Genomic DNA, 22,905 nt, shown 5'->3' on the forward strand with positions numbered 1-22,905 from the left:
TAAAGCACAAACCTGTAACATCTCAGAAAATACAACTTTGCTAAAGAGGATCTTTAATAGTCAGTAGTTGAAATCATTACATTGGAAATAAAATGTCTGGCTTTTCTCCTCTAAGACTTTTGAGAGCCAGTGTATGCTTTTGTATACATTTTTGGACTAAAGATCAAACTTTTACAGGTAATAGTATAGTACTTTGAAAAGTGTATTTTAAAAATTGTAGAGCTTTTTCTTAAGACAGTTAAACGGTTCTTAAATATATTTAGTGCTTCAGTGAGAATGCCATTGGGACAGAAAGACAGAGAGGAAGGCTGAGAATGGTGGATATAAAAGAAATTTCATAACAATTAAATTTTCTAAGCAAACCAATAGAGAAACTTTAAAAAGTGTTATCATAATTATATTAAGGGGAGCATAGACTGAGATGCTACTGAACTCCACTTTCATGAATAATGAAAAGAAGTCAAAAGGTAATGTAAAAAATATTTTAAAAATAACAAGAAAATATTACTTAGAGAATTACAGCTTAACCTAGATGAACTAAAAAGAGTAAGAGTTTAAAGTTGTTTTCTGTGATGATTAGAGCTATGGGTGAGGGAGAATGGAATGGGTGGCTTATTTTTCATTTAAAAATTTTATCTATGAATTTAATACTTTGAAGCAAATTATTTATTTATTTTTTTAATTTTTTTTTTTTTTGGCCAGGGTACACAGCACACGGGATCTTAGTTTGCCAACCAGGGACTGAACCCACGCCCTCGGCAATGAAAGCACTGAGTCCTAACCACTGGACCACCAGGGAATTCCCTGAAGCAAATTATTTTTTAAAAAATTAAATAGAAAATTGACCTGATATTATTGGAGATTATCAGGTTATGGTAAAAAGTTTCTGTATCATGGATCTTTTTAACATGGAGAGAGAGAGAACAAAAGAAAAAAAACCAGCTTTTTGGTTTCATTAATTTTACTGTACATAGATTTCACTGGGAGTATTCTCTGGGAATTTGTTCTCCCACTTTTTATTTTTAGCTTGGACTTTTATGAGATTACTTGGATTTCTAGACACAGGCTTAGATTCTGAAAAACTGTCTGCTTTGAACTTGTCATAATAGTTCTGGTCAAGGATCCAAAATCACTTATTACTTCATTTTATTTCTTGGTTGGTGCAGAGACGATCTCCATCACAAAATTTATATCATTTTGATGACAGTAAGCATTATCCATGTTAATTTTCAGTACTTTCTGAGGTTTACCAGGGAAGGGATCATGCTCCATTGATTCACATTATAATAAGCCTAAATCATTTTATATATAAGGGATACACACACACACACACACACACACACACACATAGTGAGTGTGTGTATATACATGCGCAAAAGTATATTTATTTTTCCTTGAAATACTAATAAAAGTGTTTTCAAGGAGTTCCATACTTTGCAGAAAAGCAATGATTAAGATTGAGGTCATTCATCAAAATAGCATAGATTTAGTTCTTCTGTTAAATAATTCAGATAGCTATATTAAAGGTATATATGTTGTATACACATATAGAACACACATATTCATGATCATTTTGATTATATGGTAACTTTAGTAGTTAAGTCATCCAATAAATATTTATTCAGTGCCCAACATATATAATTGGATAATGTTTTCTCTGGAACTGCGTTTATGCTCAGAAAACTATTCAGAGATGAGATTTACTGGGTTTACTTCAAAGTTTAAAAACTGCATTTCTATATTTTAAAGGTATGAAAGAGCTATTCATTCATGTTTTTAAATTTTTTTCCAAGACTCGTCTGTTGAACACAAGTATCTTAGTTTGTCAAACAAAGTGAAATTGCTTTCATTAAGAGCATGCAAGGGTGTTTACCATGTAGGGGGAGGGGATCCAGAAAGGAGACAGATTGTACTGCACACACTGACAAAGGCAAAGTAGCACCTGTCACCCATCTTACGTGTCATGTTTCCTTAAAGACGTCTATTTGTATGCTCCTTATTTTTTATCTTACAGTTGATGAAGCTTTAATTATGTGGTATGCTTTCCTGTCAATTCCAATTTATAGTTGTTTGAAATTCATTCCCAGGTGTCTGATTGAATCATTTGCTTCTCTTTTAAGGTTTAGGGCAGATAAATATTTCTTCCCAGTGGGTATGTTCTTGGTTTGGTTATCGACTTAAGTGCAAGGCACAAATGCAAGGAGGAGAAAGGTAATTGCCATTTCCATATCACCTATGAAAAATTGTATTTAGAAATAAAAAAATGGTAATATTGCAAAGAATACTTCCTAAGGACTGGCCAAAAGATAAGACTACTTAAACAAGTGTATTCTGAGGCTATTAACGACAACCTCACATAACATCTAAATTTTCATTATTAAAGACTTAAAACAATTTTAATGCATTTCTGTTTTCTTTTGTTTGTTGTTTTTTTTTTGATTCAAGATTAAGTATTCCAGGTCACTTTTTCCACCAAAAATTTGATCAATAGAACCTTTGCACTTGAGTATTAAAAACACTGCAGATTTGTGTACTGGAAACAGAAGTAACTGACAGCTCAATGTAAGAGACTTTGGAGGAAAGGCATAAGATGGGCACAGTAAGAGATGTGACAGCGTGACTTCCTCAGGAACAGCAAAATAGATGCCAGAAAACAAATGGGAGAGCTAAGAGAGCAAACACGGCTTTGGAAGCTTGGCAACAGATAGCTGCCGTTTTGTTTTGTTGATAAAACACAGGAAATATAATTGGACTCTTTCCTTTGTTCCCTGCCCTTGTTTCTATTCACATTTACATTAACTCTCTACTTTTCCAGAGTTGTGAGAAAAAATCACCACATATGTGAATAACAAAATAATTTAACATTAGTTTAATTTTTTTATTTGCTTTGTGCGTAATCTTATTGTCACATCTCTACACTGCATAATAATCTCAAACAACACTTGCTCTAAGAAAAATGACACAATTATGCACGTTTATAAACCATTCCATTGTATAATGTTTAAAAGATGTTTTTTAATGAGCTTAACAGGAAGAAATTAAAAACAAGATAAAACTCCTGAGAGGAAACTGCAGAGCAGTTAAGGAAATTATGCAATGCTAAATGGGCATTTAGGAAAAGGAGCTGAGAGCTGAAAGTCACACCAGAGACTGACAGAGGATTGAGGGTTTGGAATTGAAGACTCCCACCAGAGGAGAGGCAGAAACCTATTCTGTGAGCACTAGAGACATGATCACCAACTTAGCTTTGGGCATTTAAGTTAAATTAGAGCAAAATGAGATGCTGCAAGATGTCTTAGTTTCCTGTTCATGCCATTGAAGAAAGCAACAGGACAAAGCTTTTAGAGAAGCTGCCATTGATTCCCAGAGACTAGGGAATCCATCTTGATTCATTTCTTTGAAATTGTCTCCAAGTTAACTGGCATCAATAAATACACACAATTGCAATGTGTAGGAACATAAAAAGTATATAGAATCAGGGCGAGGTTAAGATAACCTTAGAGTCATTCATAAACATATTACATTGTACTAGGTACTCAGTCTCTGCAGTGCGTCTTCCCTGAAATTGTAGGCTTACTAAAAACTCTGTAACAGCCGCTTAACTGAGTCTAAATATATTTGCACAGCTAGTTCTGTTTCTATATATATCTCTCTATACTTACCCAGGGGTATAGTCCAAGTGTGTTCTAGAGGATACCATAACACAAAGGGACTTCGAATCCCCTGATGCAAAAATGCTAAATCGTTTAGCCTAAGGCAACTTTCCATGGGAATAACTGGAGAGCTCCAAGTGGATTTTTGTATAATTTCTATTTTTCTTAGAGAAGTATATATTTCATCATACTTGGGAATCGTACATTTCCTCAGTTATGTCACTCTAAACATTTAGCTTAGCTGAGGTCATCATGTCTGTTCTCACTTATATATCGTGCTGTGTACATCAGATCAACATAGTTCACTGTCTCCTAGGTATTTAAAACCACTATCTTTCTGCAAGAATCTTAATTTAAAACGTTCGAATCAAACTGAAATCCCTGTCTCTCTTCAAACAAACTCTTCTGGTAGAAAACTAGAAAGTATCTTTTGCTCTCTTTCTCCCTCGAACCTTTTATCAACCTAATTACTACGTCCTACGGCTCAACTACTTAACTATATCTCAAATCCCTCCTCTCCTCAGCTTCAGTTCAGACTCTCATCAACCTTTGCTCTTCCGATCCAAGCAATGTGCTTCGTTGCTGCCAGAATAATTAGACAAAATGAAGAACTGTGCCTGGTGCTCTCTTAAAAAATACTCCCTTACATAATATATGTAGCATTTTATTTTTGTATCCAACCCTTTTCATGATGCTGACTCTGCTATATTTCCATTCTCATCTCTCACAACACCTGCTTCAAGCCCTGGGATCCAGCCACACCAAATCACATGCATTTCTCTGAATGTCACCTGTGTTCATTCCATCCTCCCTAACAAAAATGCTCTCCCCCTCAATGCCTGTTTTCCTGCCTGGAAAACACTTAAATATTTTTCTCTTTCCTGGTTCCCTTACGTCTGAAGGGTTGATCATTTTATGATTTAGGCTTTAATTGACAATTATAGTGTGAATGTTATTATATCATTCTCCAGTTATATGTGTGTATATAAGTTTACATGCATATGTGCATATATATGTGTATATGTACATATATGTGCATATATACTTACATTTATGCAACCTATATACAAACTCCACCTGTATACAAAAGCAAGCAAAAGAGTGAAGGAGACTATGTGTGAGGGAAACTACAATATAATAAAATAAAAGTGTATATATGTTTATTTGTGTGTGTGTATGTGTGTGTGAGAGAGACAGAGAGAGAAGTGTTGTGTTTTATAATCTTTCAAACGGCAAACCATTTATGTATATATTCTGTTCCTTATTTCTCTCTATAAAATTATTACTTTATTATTATTTCCTATCATACATCCTTCCACATAGTACGGCTTCAATCAGTGTTTAAAAAATTAAAGAATGCTTCAGTAACATTCTTTCTTTGTAATTCTTACAAATTCTAGGTACTAGGACCATGGGGGAAAATCCTACAAATATTTGAGGCTATTTTTGTGATCACGGTAAAAATCAGAGCTATATCTAACCTATGTAAATTGTAGAACAGTGCTTTTGAATATAAGAATATTCATTTTCTTTAGATTAAAAAAGGGAGAAAAGAGACGTTTTTAATTTCATTCCCAGGCTAAAGCATCTTCCTTGGGACATACCTGACTGTTGCTCTACTTGAAATGTGCTTGATAATTTTAAAATATGCAGATCAGCCCGGGGCCTACATTACCTTAGAATCCCCAGTAGAGGCAAGGTTGACTCTATTTACAAAGCGAAAATCAGCACTTATTAAATCAAACCTCCCTTGTACCAGGCAGGGATAATGGTAGTCTCACAGCTCACTGAAAATATGTGTCTTAAATCCCTGCGTACATCATATAGACATTTCCTTGAATGACCTTGTTTCATGTAAACTTGTTTATCTATCTGCCAAGCAGCATAAGGATCCCAGCAAAGCAGTCACTCATGTTTGGTCCTTGGGTAATGCAAAAGCACTAACAAATAAAGCTTTGATTTTCCCGGGTTTGTATGAAAATGCATGGACATTGTAAGAATTCAGTATGTCCTATTTAAAGTTGTTCCTGTAATCTATATACAAGTAGTGAATCACTGAATTAACTAAAGGCAAGATGTACCAGGGAAGATAAAGAGAGTCTTTGATGTACCAATTTCTTTCTTGGTGTAGTGGTTAGAAGCACAGATTTTTGAATCATCGAACCTGGATCCTCAACCTGGCTGTTATTTCTTTTCCAGCTGTAGAATCATAAACAAGTGATTTAAGTTTCATGTTTCAGTTTTTCTTGAACTAATATAAAGGGGTAAATAAATATATGTTATATTATAATTATACAGATATGAAGATTGAGTTAATTTTATATTTTACCGTGTTTAGTCCATGCTGTAACACTGTGCCTGTTACTATTATTTTTATACTGTTGCTTTATTTTATTTAAATGTGGGCAAATCAGACAATCCATATTTATGTAATTTAATGAGCTAAATAAAGTTAGTAGCCAATAAAGGTCATGCAGTTAAAACAAACAAACAAACCTAGGTATAATCTCTTCTAGGCGCTGAGTGATTCTACAATTGCATAGTATGGCATCTGAATTAGCTATATTTGTGTATAATCTTTAAATATAATTTGATGGAAATATAAAGTGTTGGCATCAAAATACTCAGGAAATTAGAGTCTCATTTAATTTATTTGTACACCCAAGTGCCCATCATCTATAATTTATCTTAAAAAAAAACTTTCCTATAAGTGAGAAATTCTGTGTTAATTTTCGGAACTGACAACCAAATGATGAAAAACGGATTTTTGTTACCATTCTCAATAAGTCATGGCGAAAAGATATAGTAAGCAGCAATAACTTCACTCTTTTGAGTGCACTTGGGCTAGATCTGTAATCTTGCATAATAAATATATCAAATTCTCATAAATTTGATATTGATTACCTATATACATAATATTCTGAAACATCTTAAGAGGTCAAAGATAAATAAATACAAATAAGACCACCACTCAATCATATTATATTTTTTAGCAGTTTATAAATTTTCTCTCCTCATGAAATCCCAGCTCAGCTATTATTTTAATGTGTTCGTTACTGATTCCTGACTTCCACTTGTCCACCTAAGCTGTCTACAAACATGTTTGTGACTCAGTACTAAGTAGATCAGGGGCATGGTTCTATGAGAGCTGGATTTCTCTGGAGGCCATACTCACTGTTAAGTAGGATGAGAAAAATAATCTCCTCTCTTTTCTGTGATACAATGTGTGGGAAAGCAGCTACATTTGAATAACAAGTTGTGGTCTTCTCAAACTATGTTCTAGAGTTGGCTCTTTTTGTGGGTTGGAATTTTTTGCCTGATCTCAGATGTTTAGTCTTTTTTTCTTCTTGAGTCCTAGTAACTGTCCCATCCAAGTACTAGAGCCAAGTCCTAGGCACCAGCTGGTTGACTGGGACCCTGACCATCGACATAACCGCTTTTGTAAACTCTTTTGTTCTAGGCCTGGACCTTCCTTTCTGATGTCTATTTTTCATTTTGTCTTTCTTTTTCTTTTCTTCTTTTTTGGGAACGGATTTGAGAGAGTCTTACCATACAACATTCTCTTCTGTATTAAGACAAAGATGTTGGGAGCTGCTATTCAGTGCTCATCTCTGCAGATCAGCTATTCCTTAATCACTGATTCTGGTCTAGATGAAAATTAGTATCATAGCATTTTTCCAGAGCCGCTTTTTTAAAAGGTCATTTGGTCACAAATCCCATTGTCCCGGGTGTTTTTGCCAAGCCCTACAATGATCAGGTTCCAGTAATTTAATCTCTTCATAGACCTTTTCCATGGAGCCTATTTTGTTTTTCTGATGTTAGGGAAAGAAGGAAGGATGTGACGTAAAAGAGACTAAAATATTCAAGTGAAAATACCAGGTGGATAGAATACAGGTGATGGAGTATAACTTTTGTCTCTGTTAGCACAATGAAACATAGTGAAAGTCAAGGGCCATTGAACATTTGACTGCTTAGAGAGCAGGAACATTTGCTCTGTAGTCCTCATCCATGGATGTTCATTTGTTCAGATGAGGTACATTGCCGAGATTATAGGTATCTCCTGGCTTAAGGCACTTTTATTTCATCTTTTGTGGGCCATTAATGAATAGCAGCACAGCATCAGAGCAATAAAGACAAGATTTGAAACACTGGTCATACTCCTTGAGAAGGAAGAAGGAAGGGGAGAAAAACCCTTGTGTATGGAGAACCTTTATATTTTACAGTTACTACTGAAAACATTTTATATATGACCTTATTTCTTAATTGTAGCACTCTAAGTACTGTACATATAGAAACTGATGTCTAGAGGAGCTGAATTGTCTAATTTTATGCACTTTCAGTTTTTAAAATTATTCAGGCCTCCTTCGAGAAGTCTCCCCTATTCATGCTTCCTAAAATAGCACCCCTGTCATTCTCTAGTCCTTTATTCTGCTTTCTCTTCTGTACGCACTTACCCCATTGCCAGACATCATATTATGTATTCATGTGATTATCACTTTATCTTCTACACCTTCCTCCAGTAGTCCATGTCCTTGGTTGGCCACTGAAGCCCTAATTCCTGCTTTGAGCCTGGACAAAGGAGGCTCTCAAAATTATCTACTGAACCACCCTTATTCCAGGATTTATTTTTAACTATTACAATATATTCCTTTTCTATTTAATTTTCTTGTTCACCTCAGCTTCTTAAAGTGCAGGCATTATTTCTTTGATCGTCTTCCTGACTTTCTTTTATTCCTCAATTTACTACCCTCCAGCTTCTTTGAAATGATTTCTACTAAAACCAATTGGGAAAGATCATCCACAATTACTCCCATTTTGCTATTCAGCACTCATTTTATCTGACTTCGAAGCAATTGTCACATTTGTCCTTTTCTATCCTTTGTTATTCTGGTTTTCTTGTATCAAGTTACAAAAATAGATAAAAAATAGAAAAGCAAACATTAAAGGCATCACCAAAGATAACCCTCGCCACCACTTTGAAGCAGTCCTTTACCATTTTTTTTTTACCTGCACAGAATATGCCCTTTGCATATCCTACATTGGTAATTTTGCTAATTCCCAACTTCATGAACTCTCCTTCCTTTCCTGCCCTTATTGCTTTTAGTAGTCTGAAGAAAGGATTTATATCAAAAGAGAAATTCTCCAGAAAACCTTTCACTGTAAAGGATGCACTCAATCCTCCTTCCCCATATTTGGAAAAGTGCTGCTCTTCTATACACCCATTAAATTCTGTCAGACATGTCATTTCATATTGAAATATTCTCTCCCCTCCTCGACAGTAAGCCACTTGTAATCAGGAATCAAGATGTTAGGGAACTGTTGACGGAAACTGCCCGCCCTGGCCAGGCACAATAATAACTGCTTGCATTGGTTGTTTCACAACAGGAGATCTCGGTAAGGAACAAGGTGCTGCCACTGAAAACTAAATGGGAGAATTCAAGAGGGGCCAAAAGGAGGGAGGAGATGCCAGCCCATAATATGTCCTGCCAACCTCCCAGAAACCCTCATACTAAAACCCATCTTTGTTGAGATGCGCGCACCACCAGGAAGTACCCTGAGTCAGAGCAAATATGGGCACAAGCAAGATGATTGACCAGAGGCAACCGGGAAAGCTAACCCCATTACCATAAAACCTGAGACAACGAGCCACATGGCAGAGCAGTTCTCCTGGGTTCCTTTACCCTGCTGCTCTCCGCCCGGATGCCCCTTCCCAATAAAGTCTTTTGCTTTGTTGGTATGTGTGTCTCCTCGGACAATTCGTTTCAGAGTGTTAGACAAGAGCCCATTCTTGGGCCCTGAAAAGGAGCCCCTTCTGGTAACAAAACTTATTAACCTTCATGGGCTTAATTGCAAGCACAGTGCTTATCAGTGGAAGGTAAGCAATAGATTTTTTTCTTCACTAATTGTTTTTAAAATTAAAGTCACTTGAAATAATCCAGGATTCTGAAATAATTTCAACAGAGATATTGTTTTGGTAGTGAAAATACAATTTAATATCTGGAGCAAAAAACCTAAAAGACTTTTGGAACTCAGTTTTCAGGTGCACCCCAGCCTTCTAATCCATTACCTCTCTTTTAGAATCATACTAAGGTGTACATGTCCTATTAATGTTCACATATTTATATACCTCTAAAATCACTAGAGTATGATGGTAACTTAGGCACACAGTTAGGCGCTTGTTAATTCCAACAATAATTGACTATTGCCAATGTTCCTGTGCGTGTAGGGCTCCCTGATCTAATCTCCCACTAACCTCCTTGTTGTTTGGTAAGATCCAACCACTGTGGTCTTCATTTCTTGATATTCAACTTCTATTCAACATCATTCAACTTCCAACTCAGGGTTTCCCATATTCTGTTCCCTCTGCTTGAAGGACTTTCCCATCTCTTTGTATGGTGAGCCTATTCCATCTTGCAGTGTTTGGATTTAGTATCCCTTCTTGAGCAAGACCTTCCCTTATCCTCTTCCTTGGAACACTTGTGTTCCTCTTTTTAACCAGAACTGAGCCAATACCTTGTATGTATAGAATTGTTTTCTTATGTATCATCTGCCTCCCCTGCTTTAATGAAAGGTCATAGGGACAAAAAAAAGTTGTTGTTTTTTTAACAATATTCATATTTTTTTTCTAAAATAATGTTTGGTGCAAGAGTGTTCTCAATAAATATTTTTAGATAAAAAAATTTCTGATTTCACTTGAACAGTTCCTCAGATAATATCAAAGTTTCTCAACCTCACCTCTGAGACATTTTGGGCCAGGTAATTCTTTGTCATGTGAATTGTAGGGATGTTTAGCAGCATCCTTGCTTACACCCAATAGATGCCAGTAGTACCCACCAGTTGAGACAAACAAACATGTCTTAAGACCTTGCTAAATGTCCCTTGGGGGACAAAACTGTCCCTGATTGAGAATGATTGTTATAGATCCACACAATAAATAAGCTAAACAATGAAGGAGGACACGTAGGCTTTCTCTTGTCCTTGTCCTCTCCAAATGATGGAGATTTTTATCTTCCGCAGATGTACCATATTGGGAAATGTAGAATTTGGATCAATCTGTATGAAAGTTTAAGTTTTGACTCTACTTTTATAGTATTGAAAAATAATAAATATACAGCAGTACTTGCACAAATCAATATTACTGAGCACATAAATACACTAGTGCCAGCCACTGAGTCAAGCGTTTCGTATACCTTAAATCAGCGGTCTCCAACCTTTTTGGCACCAGGGACCGGTTTCATGGAAGACGATTTTTCCACGGATGGGGTCGGGGGGATGGTTGAGGCAGTCATGCGAGCGATGGGGAGCGGTGGGGGGCGGCAAATGAAGCTTTTCTCGCTCACCCAATGCTCACCTCTTGCTGTGCGGCCTGGTTCCTAACAGGCTGCGCACTGGTAGGGGGTTGGGGACCCTGCTTTAAATTATTTAGTCTTACCAATCCATGGGGTAGGCACTGCTATCCAGTTTTACTGAAAGGCACTGAAATGGCACCTTTCTACTAAAAGGTCAGTTCAATGGAGCAAGGTGAAAAAGCTACTAAGTGAAGAAGACAGCATTGGGATTCAAGAGGATGACTCCACAGTCTGTCCTGAACTGTCCCATATGGCAGCCACTAGCCAAGCCACTAACCCTCATGCAGCTATTGACTAGAAGTGTCATTAGTCTGACTTGAGCCTTGATGTAACTGGGAAATACTTAATGAAAGAGGATATTTCAAAGAATTATGGAACAAGAGAATGTAAAACATCTGAATAAGTTTTATATTGATGATATGTTTAAAGGATAATATTGGGTTAAAATATACGATTAAAATAAATGTCTCTCCTGCTTATTTTTTTTATGGCTGATAGAAAATTTTTTTAATATGGCTGATAGAAAATTTTTTTTATTTTTTTAATTTGGCTGATAGAAAATTTACAATTACTATTGTGGCACACATTTTTGTTTTGCATATTTCTATTAGGCAGTACTAGTTTGTCTTCTTTATTATTTCCACTCTGAACCTCCTTTACTTCTTCCGTATATTGGGTATAAGGATAATAACAATGAGTCTACATGAGTTAGTTGCAAGTTTCAGTGATATGCTATATATGAAGGTCTTCATAAACTGTGGAACTCCCTCCAAACCTCGGCTATTTAATGAAATGATATGAGAAATTAAAAACTAGTTTTCCGCATGTTAGGTGACTTAGACTATCAAGTAACGTTTTAATTGCCATGACTGAGTGTTCCCAACAGTAATATATGGTTGCAAATGTTCATAGGAGAAAAGATAATTGAGAAAACAAAGATCCATAAATTATGTTTCCATCTATAATTAAACAATATGAGACAAGATACAGGATGCTCTAAAACTTCTCATAATATATTGTGTTGTACATCTGGAGTTGGTCATGGACTTCAAACCACCTCTGCTATTACTTGCAGTTGGCCTTAATGTCTATAATGTTCGTTTTCTCATTTGTAGAATGGAGATCAGAATACTGACCTCAATGAGTTGTTTTGATAAAATAAAGTAGGTCAGTAAATAACTGATACAGGGTGACATAAAAACGCCATTCAGAAAACATGTTATGCTATTGCTGTTTCTTTTTTTAATTATTATTACTATTATTATTATGTCAGGCTTGTGTAATGTGCCTACCAGATACCAACCACAAATTCTGACTTAACAAAAGAAAAGAAAGTAATTAGTGAATGAATTAATAAAGGTGTTACAGTAGAAGAAAAATGATAAAATGAATTTTTATCAGATATTTTCACCTTTCAAATGTCTAGTTTTTCCATTTAATTAGAATCTATTAATTTGCTTATCAAATGCATAATTTTTAAATGGACTGTATTTTGGACACATGTATATATGTTCCTGAGAATTTAAACTATAATAATCCTTTTAATGGTCATTTATTACTCATAAAATACTTTTTTCACAAATATTTTTGCTCATTGTGGATTATGCAACCACTTAACAGTTTGTTCTCCTATATTTGCATGTCCATTCTCCTGGTAACAGGATCATGCTAAGAGGTGGTTAGAAATACATATAAAATGTGAAATTTAAATTGTAGTGCAACGAGGCATGTCTTTAGACCTGTTCTAAAAGAACTATAAAGATTTATTATTGGTTTGCTTTTCCCTGCTGATGCTAAAGGTAACCTGAAGTTGAAACTTGATAATTTGAAAACAGCATGAGCAAACACCCTTCTCTGTGTTTTGGGCCAAACACCACAGTAGCAGTCCTGAGGAGCATGTACCTTAAATATCTAACAAAATATCATAAAAATACATAAGCATATGATTAGCCCACTCAAGAATATTCTCTCTGAATTTTATAATCTTTCCACACATGTGATTTTAAACAATTCAACTAAAATCATGCACTATTAATAATCAAAGTTAGATAAAAATAGTACAAGAAAAGAGGTGAAATGCTTTTAAAGAGTCAAAATAATACAGTGAATTCTTAGACTGTAATTCTTTCTGTGTAATGCTCTTTAGTATAAAGATATAAATATCACAAAAAGCTATTGCTTTTTACACTTTAATACTTTATCACAAAGTTATTTCAGGCAAAAAACAAACTAAAATTGGGGGATCAATTTAGAAGTTAATACACAGCAAATGTTAAAAATTAAACACACAGATCATACTAAAGCCTGTGTTTTATGCCACATTTCCTAACAACGTGAGATTCCATCTTGAAGTAAAGGGTCTTTTAGATTAGCAGGAAATTGGCTGAGTCTTGGCAGTGTCCATTGAGACCCAATATCATCCTCTCTAGCTGCATGTCTACCAAATTTGTATAAGAAAGGAGAATAAATAAATGTAATTATATGGTCAGAAGCTAATGGTTCTTAACCTCTTCTTGACTTATTTTGAGAATTTGAAGGTTTCATACTAAACCACAAAATAAATCTATAAATAAATCAAAAATACAAAATGTTTTAGTATGACTGCCATTCCAAACACAGATATTACATGCAAGTCTGACACAGTGATATTAAATGGAAGTCTGATTAGTTTGTAAGGTTCCCCCTATGTAGTTCTTTCTGGCTAAGTTCTTACAATATGGCAACTTAGTTATTTTATTGAAAAATTTTACCCTTGGGTTAGAACCTTCCTTATTAAATTCTAAGTAGAAATAAACACGTTCATTGTAGAAGTATAATTTAGTTTTTATTTTAATAAAACATTTCCTTTGCTGACAGAAATAGTTCTTAGATGATAGAGTATATATATGTATATATATATAGAGAGAGAGAGACAGTACATATGTAAACTTACATGTGTGTATATATATATATATATATATATATGGAGTGGTTTTGTGATCATAGATCCCTCTGTCTCTGAATGAACTATGTTTGAAATATTTAACTTCTATCTTTTGATAACAGTGAATTCATCAGCATATATATCTATTTTTTTTCTTCGTTTTTGTGGCACAGTTTTGGTCTGTTTTAAATGAAATGATTGACAATTGCTTTTTCTCCTCTTTTCTGTTTTTACTCTAAAGCTTTTGCCCTGCAGAAACACCATTAAAGACAGCTTACTCTGGGGGAAGTGCGGTGGATTGTCATTGACGTCTGTCAGCGTGATGTTGACCGTGGTGGTCCCTGATAAGCCTCCCATCTGGCCACCCATGTCTTTGGCCTGGATTACCACTTGATATTGCTCCCTGTTTTCTCTGTTCATGTTTGGTAAAGCAGTCCTGATGATACCTTGAAGAAAATGGAAAAACTTTTATTATGCTCATTAAAATCTCAATTATTAGTTGATTAAGCTCACAATTGTAAATCCAAAATAGTAGTGATTTTTGAAAGACGAAAACGCTTTTGTTATTAATTTTTATTGTCTAGAAATTGTAAAAATGATTCTATGTAAATATTTTCCAATTTGTGTTGTTTTTCTATTTCATAAAGAATATCGTATGTGCTATCTAGTGCCCTAAACCCAGATGCAAAAACATAAAAGCAGGTATATTCCCATTAGCTCACTCGATCATTCAACTCTGAGTTCTTAAATCTTTAACTGTGGCATCATCATTCTTCTGTGAGTATTAATGTTAGGATTTTGTTCTTATTTTCCCACCTTTTTTTTTTTTTTTTTTTTTTGCGGTACGCGGGCCTCTCACTGTTGTGGCCCCGTGTCCCCTGCATCGGCAGGCAGACTCTCAACCACTGCGCCACCAGGGAAGCCCTTTATTTATTTATTTATTTTTTACTTATAAATATCATAAAGACTACTAAATGAACAAACACTGATTCATGATTCCTGACCTGTTTCAGGTTCCACAGAGAAATATGGCTGCCCTTGAAGTATGCTGTAAATGACTCTGGCGCTGTTCCCATAGGAAGGGTCATCGGCATCTGTAGCTGTGACTTGCACCACAGAAGTACCTGAAGTATCCAAATTCAGCTTAGTTCTGCACAGTACCAGAAGGAGGAGCAAAAGCACTGGTTTTCATGGAAGACTTCAATGATTTTTGGCTTTAATAATGACCTCTTAAAGAAACATTCATATATAATTTAGATGAAAATAATATATATATAGTGTATTGTAGGTAAACTTTGAATTCAACAACATATTTTATTTAGCCAACAGGTGTATTTTGATGCATGCAATAGATAATGCTACAGTGTATCAGATTATAATAAATGCAGACACTTTACAAATGCTCGGGCTTGATATTTAAATTCATTTTCACATAACAGATTTGCTTTGTGTAAAGGGCATATCTAATCACAAAGGAGTAAGTATGCTCTTTTTTCTCTCTCTCCACTAATTAACTATAAAAATAATTAACATCTGTTCTAGAATACGATTTTATGAATAGATTAAATTCTAAATTTAGAAACAATCCAAGATGATCCCAAGTCCCAAGAACTATTAGAAGCTATTTAATAAAGTTCAAAATATATAAAAGGGCTTTATATTAAGGTGATTGCCAAAAGTCCTTGGGATTTAGTGAAGTAAATATTAAATAATAATCTCTGAACAATGCTTTTGAGAACTGCAGTTGGAAATTTTCTATTAAAATTGTTACAAGGAAAAAATGTATCAGAATTGTTTCATCAGTTTATACTTCTCCCACATTTGAGAAATGATCTATTCTACTAAATCCAAATACATTATCTCTAAAAATGTTATTGTTTTTTGATGTTTAATTTTCTGTGATTCTCTATTTAGCAAAAACATGAAATCAATTTTAACTTTCTTTGCCTACAAATACACCCTCCATTTATTTACATCGAAAAAGGAATTCTATTTTCTTGAATGTTATACTTCCAGTTTTTTCATGCCTTCTGTCTTACTGCCTCTGCAACCTAACTTTAAATTCTGTATCAGTTTGTGATTAGCTGTTCATTTCCGACTGGTTTATTTGAATAAGAGATTTATATCAGCAGAGTTTTATATATAATGGTTAAATTGAAAGGATGTTTTAAAATATTTAATATGAAGTAATAGAAAATCTAATTAATTCCAATGTTCATAACATCTAGATAATCCAGACAAACTCTTTAGGCAGATTATGACTAGAGTATATATGTAGACTCTAGATTACATTTATGGTGTTCTAAGTGTACTTATAATATATTTGGAGTCAGGACTTTACACAGCTGTTCTCCAAATCCATGTGACAAAAATTTGCATTTTCATAGTTTTCTCCTGAAGGTCAATGGTATTTTCTTGGATTTTTGAAGGAAGTGTCTATTTATTGTACTGTAGAAACTTACAAACCCATAGGAAATTAGAAATGCATTAATCCTTTTTTTTCCCTGACTCGTTTCATAATTCAGAAAATTAAACACATACTCTTAGCAGGGAATCAAATATGATTTCAAGTAATTGATCATAATATTTTAAGAATTTCTTGATAATTATTTTTTATACTTTTTGAATACCGTCATAAACACTGTAAATGAACTTACCTACAACAGACATTTCGGGAACACTCGCCGTATAAATTTCCTCTGGGAATGTTGGCTCATTGTCATTGATATCATGGATCTTGATCACAAACTCAGACTCCGGTTCTACTGGCCTCAAAGTTCTTCTGTTAATAGCTTGTGCACGTAGAGTATAAAAGGCCTTTTCTTCCCTATCAATTCTTCTTGTGGCATGAATGTCACCTGTTTTTTCATCAATAATGAAAAGAGTACCAGCTCCATCTCCAGACAAAATATATTTGAGGGATCCATCTCCTTTATCTTGGTCTGAATGAAGCTAGGGGGAATAAAAATGAGTATATCCATGATAATGTCTAAAGATACATAATGCAGAAAGAATTCAAAGAAGGTCTCTCAAGTCACATCTTTGAAAAATGGGGTCAGTTATCTTAGTTCTTGAAATGAAAGTTGAATAAGTATGATCACACTCATCTATATACTTTAAACAATAGGACTAGCCTTTTACATATCAGTGTGATTTTTATTCTAAATGGAAAAAAGTAATAAAAATAAACCAAACACAGCTCCTTTCTTTGCTTTGCTCGGTAAATAACCATTTCCGTAGGCAAATAACTCCTGACAAAGACATAAGTCATTAGTCTTGATATGCTGGTGTAAACATTGCTTCTCTCATCTCTTTCTTTGAGTGGAAAATACTTTTACTCTCATATTATGCAAGAAATTTATTTCCTGTAAACTTATTTTTAATTATTGTATTTCTGTTGGGGAATTAGCAATATTTTAAGAACTGTAAGACAGGAAAAGTTGCATGAGGCATGGCTTCTATGTTAGAAGCCCTACCCATCATTCTCTGATTCACACGAACGACAACAACTGCCCCAGAAATATTTGTGGGGTTCAGAGCAAGAGTACAAATAGATGTCTATATAACACCTGCCTATATACTTTAAAGTTATAAATCAAATTAATAAACTATAAAATAAAATATGCTCATCTAGTCTCCTACCTTGTCAAATCTATCTTAACAACTGCAAACAACAAGTTCTGTGTAGAAACAATGCAATGTAGGGCAAGCCTTTTTCTTGCCTCCTTGCTTATGCCCACAACACTAATCTTCCACAATCTAGTCATCATGTCAAAGAGCTTGAAATGCATTCATGTGGATATATCAGCCTAACCCACATCCCATCCCAGTGCTAATGCTTGTCCAGGAGCCCATGTGTCATGGGCAAATTCCATCTACAATTGCCCTGTGGTATCTGTAGGGGATTGGTTCCAGGACCCCCGTGGATGCCAAAATCTGAGGATGCTTGAATCCCTTACATAAAATGGCATAGTGCAGTAAGCCCTCAGTATCCATGGGTTCAGCATCCATGGATTCAACCACCCATGGATTGTGCACTATGTTTACCACCTGTGGTTGGTTGAATCTACAGACACTGAGCCCACAGATGTGGAGGGGTGATTGTATATAGTTTTTTAACAGATGCACACTAGGCCAGCCCTCAGCATTAAGGGCACATATAACAATGGGTAAATCTGGCCGTTGGTAGACTGACTTGGAGAAGAGACTCTCCAGGACCTAGAAGCAAGTTCAAGGATGTTTGGGTGGGAAATAATGGGTCCCAAGTACTTCAAGGATCGTCTGGAAATGGATGTGCAGGTTCCAGATGTGAATATCCCCCTGCCTGTCATGGAATTCATACCCTGAGGGAGAGACTTAGCCATAGGAGGAACAGAGCATGGCTTTGTAAAACACAAGGATTGTAAGTTTTTCTCTAATTGTACCACCACACCAATAATTTTTTTTTTAATGCTAAGATCATGTTTCCTTATTTGCAGTAAGAGATTATGCTTTAAAATTTTTATTTTGCTTTTTATCTGATAAGAAATAGAAGAAGAATGTGTAGATTTTCCAAGTTTTGATAAAGCATATATTATAACTTAGATATCATCATGCACATGTTGTCTTTTTTAAATTTGAGGTATAGTTTTACAATATTGTGTTAGTTTCAGGTATACAGCAAAGTGATTTTGTTATATATTCTTTTTTAAAATTCTTTTCCATTATAGGTTATTACAAGATATTGAATATAGTTTCCTGTGCTATACAGTAAACTCTCATTGTTTATGTATTTTATATACAGTAATGTGTATCTGTTAACCCCATACTCCTAATTTATCCCTCTTCCTCCTTCCCCTTTGGTAATAAGTTTGTTTTTTATGTCTGTAAGTCTGTTTCTGTTTTGTAAATAAGTTCATTTGTAGCATGTTGTCTTTTTAATATTCATACAAAATATAGTCATAAATTGGAATAGGCATACTGACCTGTAGCCTAGAAAAATAAAAACTGGAGACAATATCCTTCCAGTATGCAAAATGTTATAGAGTTAGATATTTATCTAAGTAGGTTTGACTTTTGCTCTTTAGATTATTTAAATCAACAAAAATTTTAATCTATTTACCTGTAGAAGTATTACACTGATTATATTCTCTTTAAAGTAGAATTTTGTTTCTTTATTTGAAAGTTTCTTTTTCTTTATAGGTGCTTATATCAATGAACTTGGCTGTGAAAACATTTTTATGTGGATATCAAAAATGTTTAACTTAAATAAATATTTAACCCCCTCCCCAATATATTTTATTACTGGTTAGGTAATACAATATATAGGTAATACAATATATTATATACAACTGCTGGGTTTACAAAAGCAGTCTATATTTTTGTTAATGGTTTGTAATAATCAGCATTTAGCCATTAAATTTGAATCGAACTCCATTTTTCTGATTTTTGGATAAATAACTCAGTATTACAGATATAATAGGAAAAAAAACTCCAAATAGATATGTACTTTGGAGAAAAAGATATAGAAGTCAGGTAACAAATAATTTTTTACTGCATTTTTACTTATTCATAAACAACAAAGTAAGGTTGAGAAACAAGAAATATCTGCTTTTAACTAAACAGCTCTCAGAAGTAACATATGACTGTGTTGTCCAGGGAACTACTCTCAAAAAGTCACAAGAAGGGCTTTCCTGGTGGCGCAGTGGTTGAGAGTCCGCCTGCTGATGCAGGGGACACGGGTTCGTGCCCCGGTCCGGGAAGATCCCACATGCCGCGGAGCGGCTGGGTCCGTGAGCCATGGCCGCTGAGCCTGCGCGTTCGGAGCCTGTGCTCTGCAACAGGAGAGGCCGCAGCAGTGAGAGGCCTTCAGTCTTATGGCTTTTTTTTTTTTTTTGCGGTACGCGGGCCTCTCACCGTCGTGGCTTCTCCCGTTGCGGAGCACAGGCTCCGGACGCGCAGGCTCAGCGGTCACTGCTCACGGGCCCAGCCGCTCCGCGGCATGCGGGATCCTCCAGGACCGGGGCACGAACCCCGTGTCCCCTGCCTCGGCAGGCAGACTCTCAACCACTGCGCCACGAGGGAAGCCCAAGTTAGAAGCTTTTTAGTCACTGAAATGCACATAGTTGCTGGGAAACTTTCCAATTATATAAATGTACAATAATGTAGCAATTTTCCAAATGACAGATATAAGCATTGCATATTTCTTATTCTGTCTGGGAATCAAAATAGTTCAAGAAAAGATTATTGATATTATCAATCATCTGATCATATAACTTTGTGATTTGTACTAGACAGTTATGATGTTTATTGTCTATTCATTCAACAATTTTAATTGAGAAATATATATTTACTCTCATAAGAATCAGGTAGCTCTAAAAGTAAATGAACAATTCCATCCTAGTGCTATGGAAGATTCAAACACAGTGTGTAATGGAGTTTCACAGGATAGTCCCTAAGCTAGCCTACAGGAATGAGTGAGGATTTCCTTAAGCATATATCACCTAAGTTACGTGATAAAGAATGAGTAGAGGTTAAAACCTGGGAATTTTTTTTTTGCATTTTACAAATTTTACACCTCATAAAGGACACTGGATGAATATAGAAGGTAGATTCAGAGTGGAGAAGGAAATAAGACAAGATGGGAATCATTAAGACCAGTTCTCTTCTAATCGGTTAGATGTGCAAAAAAAAAAGTTGCTAGTATAGTGATATTTTAATTTTTATAAAGCTCAGTTTTGGAATATGAATCACAGCAGGATTTTTACCTTCACTTATACTACAGAGAGTGAAAATTAAATCTTGTAACTGGACCACATAGGGTAGCAGTTTCCGTTGGATTAGAAAACTGAACATGATAGTTGGGAATCAAAGCGATGAGGGTTGGAAACTGGACTGTTGGTTTCGTGAGTCGGAAATGAAAAGATTTCTACCTTATAATTAAGAGAAACAAATTAGATCTATGAATTTATGTGTTGCTTTTAAGAAACCAGACATAATAATTTTTTCTTGAACTGTGTGAGAGCCTGCATAAAAAAAAGAAAAAGCACTTTCTTTGCTTACAGAGGAAACAATGGAACACTAACACTAGAATAAAAGGAAAAAAGTGACCATATTTGGGGGCTTGACATTAGTCTATGTTATTGAAATATTATTTAAATAAACATATTTGAGAATTGGACAAGGAAAGAGACTGCAATAGATATGTACTATGAGGCAGCGACATGCATTTCTAGATGTCCTAAGACTTGGGAAGTTGCTTTCTGCCCTAGATGAACCTGATGGGAGACAGAGTTAACTACTAAGGGGTATGATGATGATGTTGATTTTCTAAAAGTTACAGAAACAGACCAATGGGCAAAGTTCTTTAATTATAGTCCTCCACCTAAGCTCCCTCTCTCTTTTTCAAGTTTCTCTTTATTATTGTAATTATTTCTTCTTTTGCATACTCTTCCCTCCTTATCCTGGTATTGTCTCTCGCCGGCATTCCTTGTGTGTGTGATAAAATTTTATTTTACATTCCAACTCATTTACTAGGCAATGATCAGACAGGGGTTAGTCGTTATAACTGTAGCTTTCCCACTACTCTTCCTTTTTTCATTTGGCTATTAGTTATCAATACTTGGATTTATTAAATATTTAATTAAACAAAATCAGTTGTTTGTGTTATTGAGAAGTGGGATTATGGATCAAGTGCTAAATAACTTAAAGCGTCTACTCTGAAATAAATTTTATATTGATTTGACCTTGTGCTATTTTATTATGTGAGATATTAAGGTTTCTTTAAACATAGAAAAAAATATCAGATTATTGTGGCTTTAGTTCCTCAGTAACCCCTGTTCTCCTGTGTGAAACATTTGGGCCACAAATCCTCAAGAAGAATTTTATGTTAATACTGACCTTTTCTTCCCTTGAAGAAAGCCTATTAAAAATTCACAACCTGCTGTGTTCCTTGTAAATTCACAAGCAGATAAAGGACATGGCAAGGTACATGACAATTAATGAAAACAGAACAACTGGTACTATGCTGTACATTTAAAAGTCATTTTCCTATTATTTAACTTTTTAAATTTGGATGTGGTTAGTTATAACTCATTTGCTTATATTGATTAGTTTAATAATTAAAACTAAACAATCCACTGAATTTAAATAAATATTTTAACAACAAATTATTTAATGAAAGCTTAGTAATTTTAAATGTGGCAGGTTTTTATAACATTTCATGTAAAGCATTCATTTTAATATATTTGTCTAAAACGAAGTTTGTAAGCTAAAAGGGGTCTTGTGGCTTATATAGCCTAAGGGTGTCTTTACTTTTAAGAGGAAGAAACTGAGATCCAATCAATTTTTTATCACACAGGAGTTAAATTAAGATTACACTTGAGGATCAGTGCTTTGTTGGTGGAACTTTTACTTCTTAATATCAGTTCATTTTTATTTTTCAGTTTCTCACATTAAGTTTGGAAATACTATAAAAGCAATCAAAGTATTGATCTATGAAGTACAGGGAATTTAAGTAATTTGTTACCAAAAGGATAACTGATAAAAGATTTTATCTTATACTTTCCCCCTTGGCTGGAAGAAAAATGAACAAGTTTTAAAACGTAAAAAAAACGTATCTATCAATACTGCCAGTAAAAGTCTGATTACTAGTTCAGAGGAATTTATGTTGCTGTGTGAGATTCTTTCTCATTCAGAATACTGATACACTTTTAGATATTGGTCATCATTGGTATTTGGTTTGATCCCCAACACTGGGAAAAGACAGTAGAGAAAATAAGAATTATATTTGTAGAATTATATTAGGATTGTATTTATAATGTTAGACTAGTTCTTTGAAGGATACATTTTGATAAATGAATCCAAAGGACTATAAGATACACAATCTGAGTTTAACAATATCTTGTTTGTGTGTGTTCATTAACTTCAGAGTATCAGAAATTGTTGAATAGATTTTCTAATGTACAGTGATAATTTTATGCCTGCTGTTCTTTCAAACAGC

The 22,905-nt window shown here is 34.7% G+C and overlaps 1 protein-coding gene across 1 annotated transcript in view; it reads right to left on the bottom strand.

Moving 5' to 3' along the window:
• Positions 1-22,905, bottom strand: part of LOC111178591 (cadherin-10) — a 124,708-nt gene that overhangs the window by 40,304 nt on the left and 61,499 nt on the right. The window contains exons 2-4 of the mRNA XM_022581436.3: positions 16,583-16,877; positions 14,930-15,049; positions 14,204-14,371 (exon numbers count right to left, since the gene is read on the bottom strand). Of these exons, the coding sequence (XP_022437144.1) occupies positions 14,204-14,371; positions 14,930-15,049; positions 16,583-16,877 (583 nt within the window). The remainder of the gene's footprint in view (positions 1-14,203; positions 14,372-14,929; positions 15,050-16,582; positions 16,878-22,905) is intronic.

Source organism: Delphinapterus leucas, chromosome 3 (genome assembly GCF_059928025.1).
Source record: "Delphinapterus leucas isolate spDelLeu-1000000601 "Yukka" chromosome 3, BTC_Dleu_Yukka2, whole genome shotgun sequence".
Classification (NCBI taxonomy): Eukaryota; Metazoa; Chordata; class Mammalia; order Artiodactyla; family Monodontidae; genus Delphinapterus; species Delphinapterus leucas.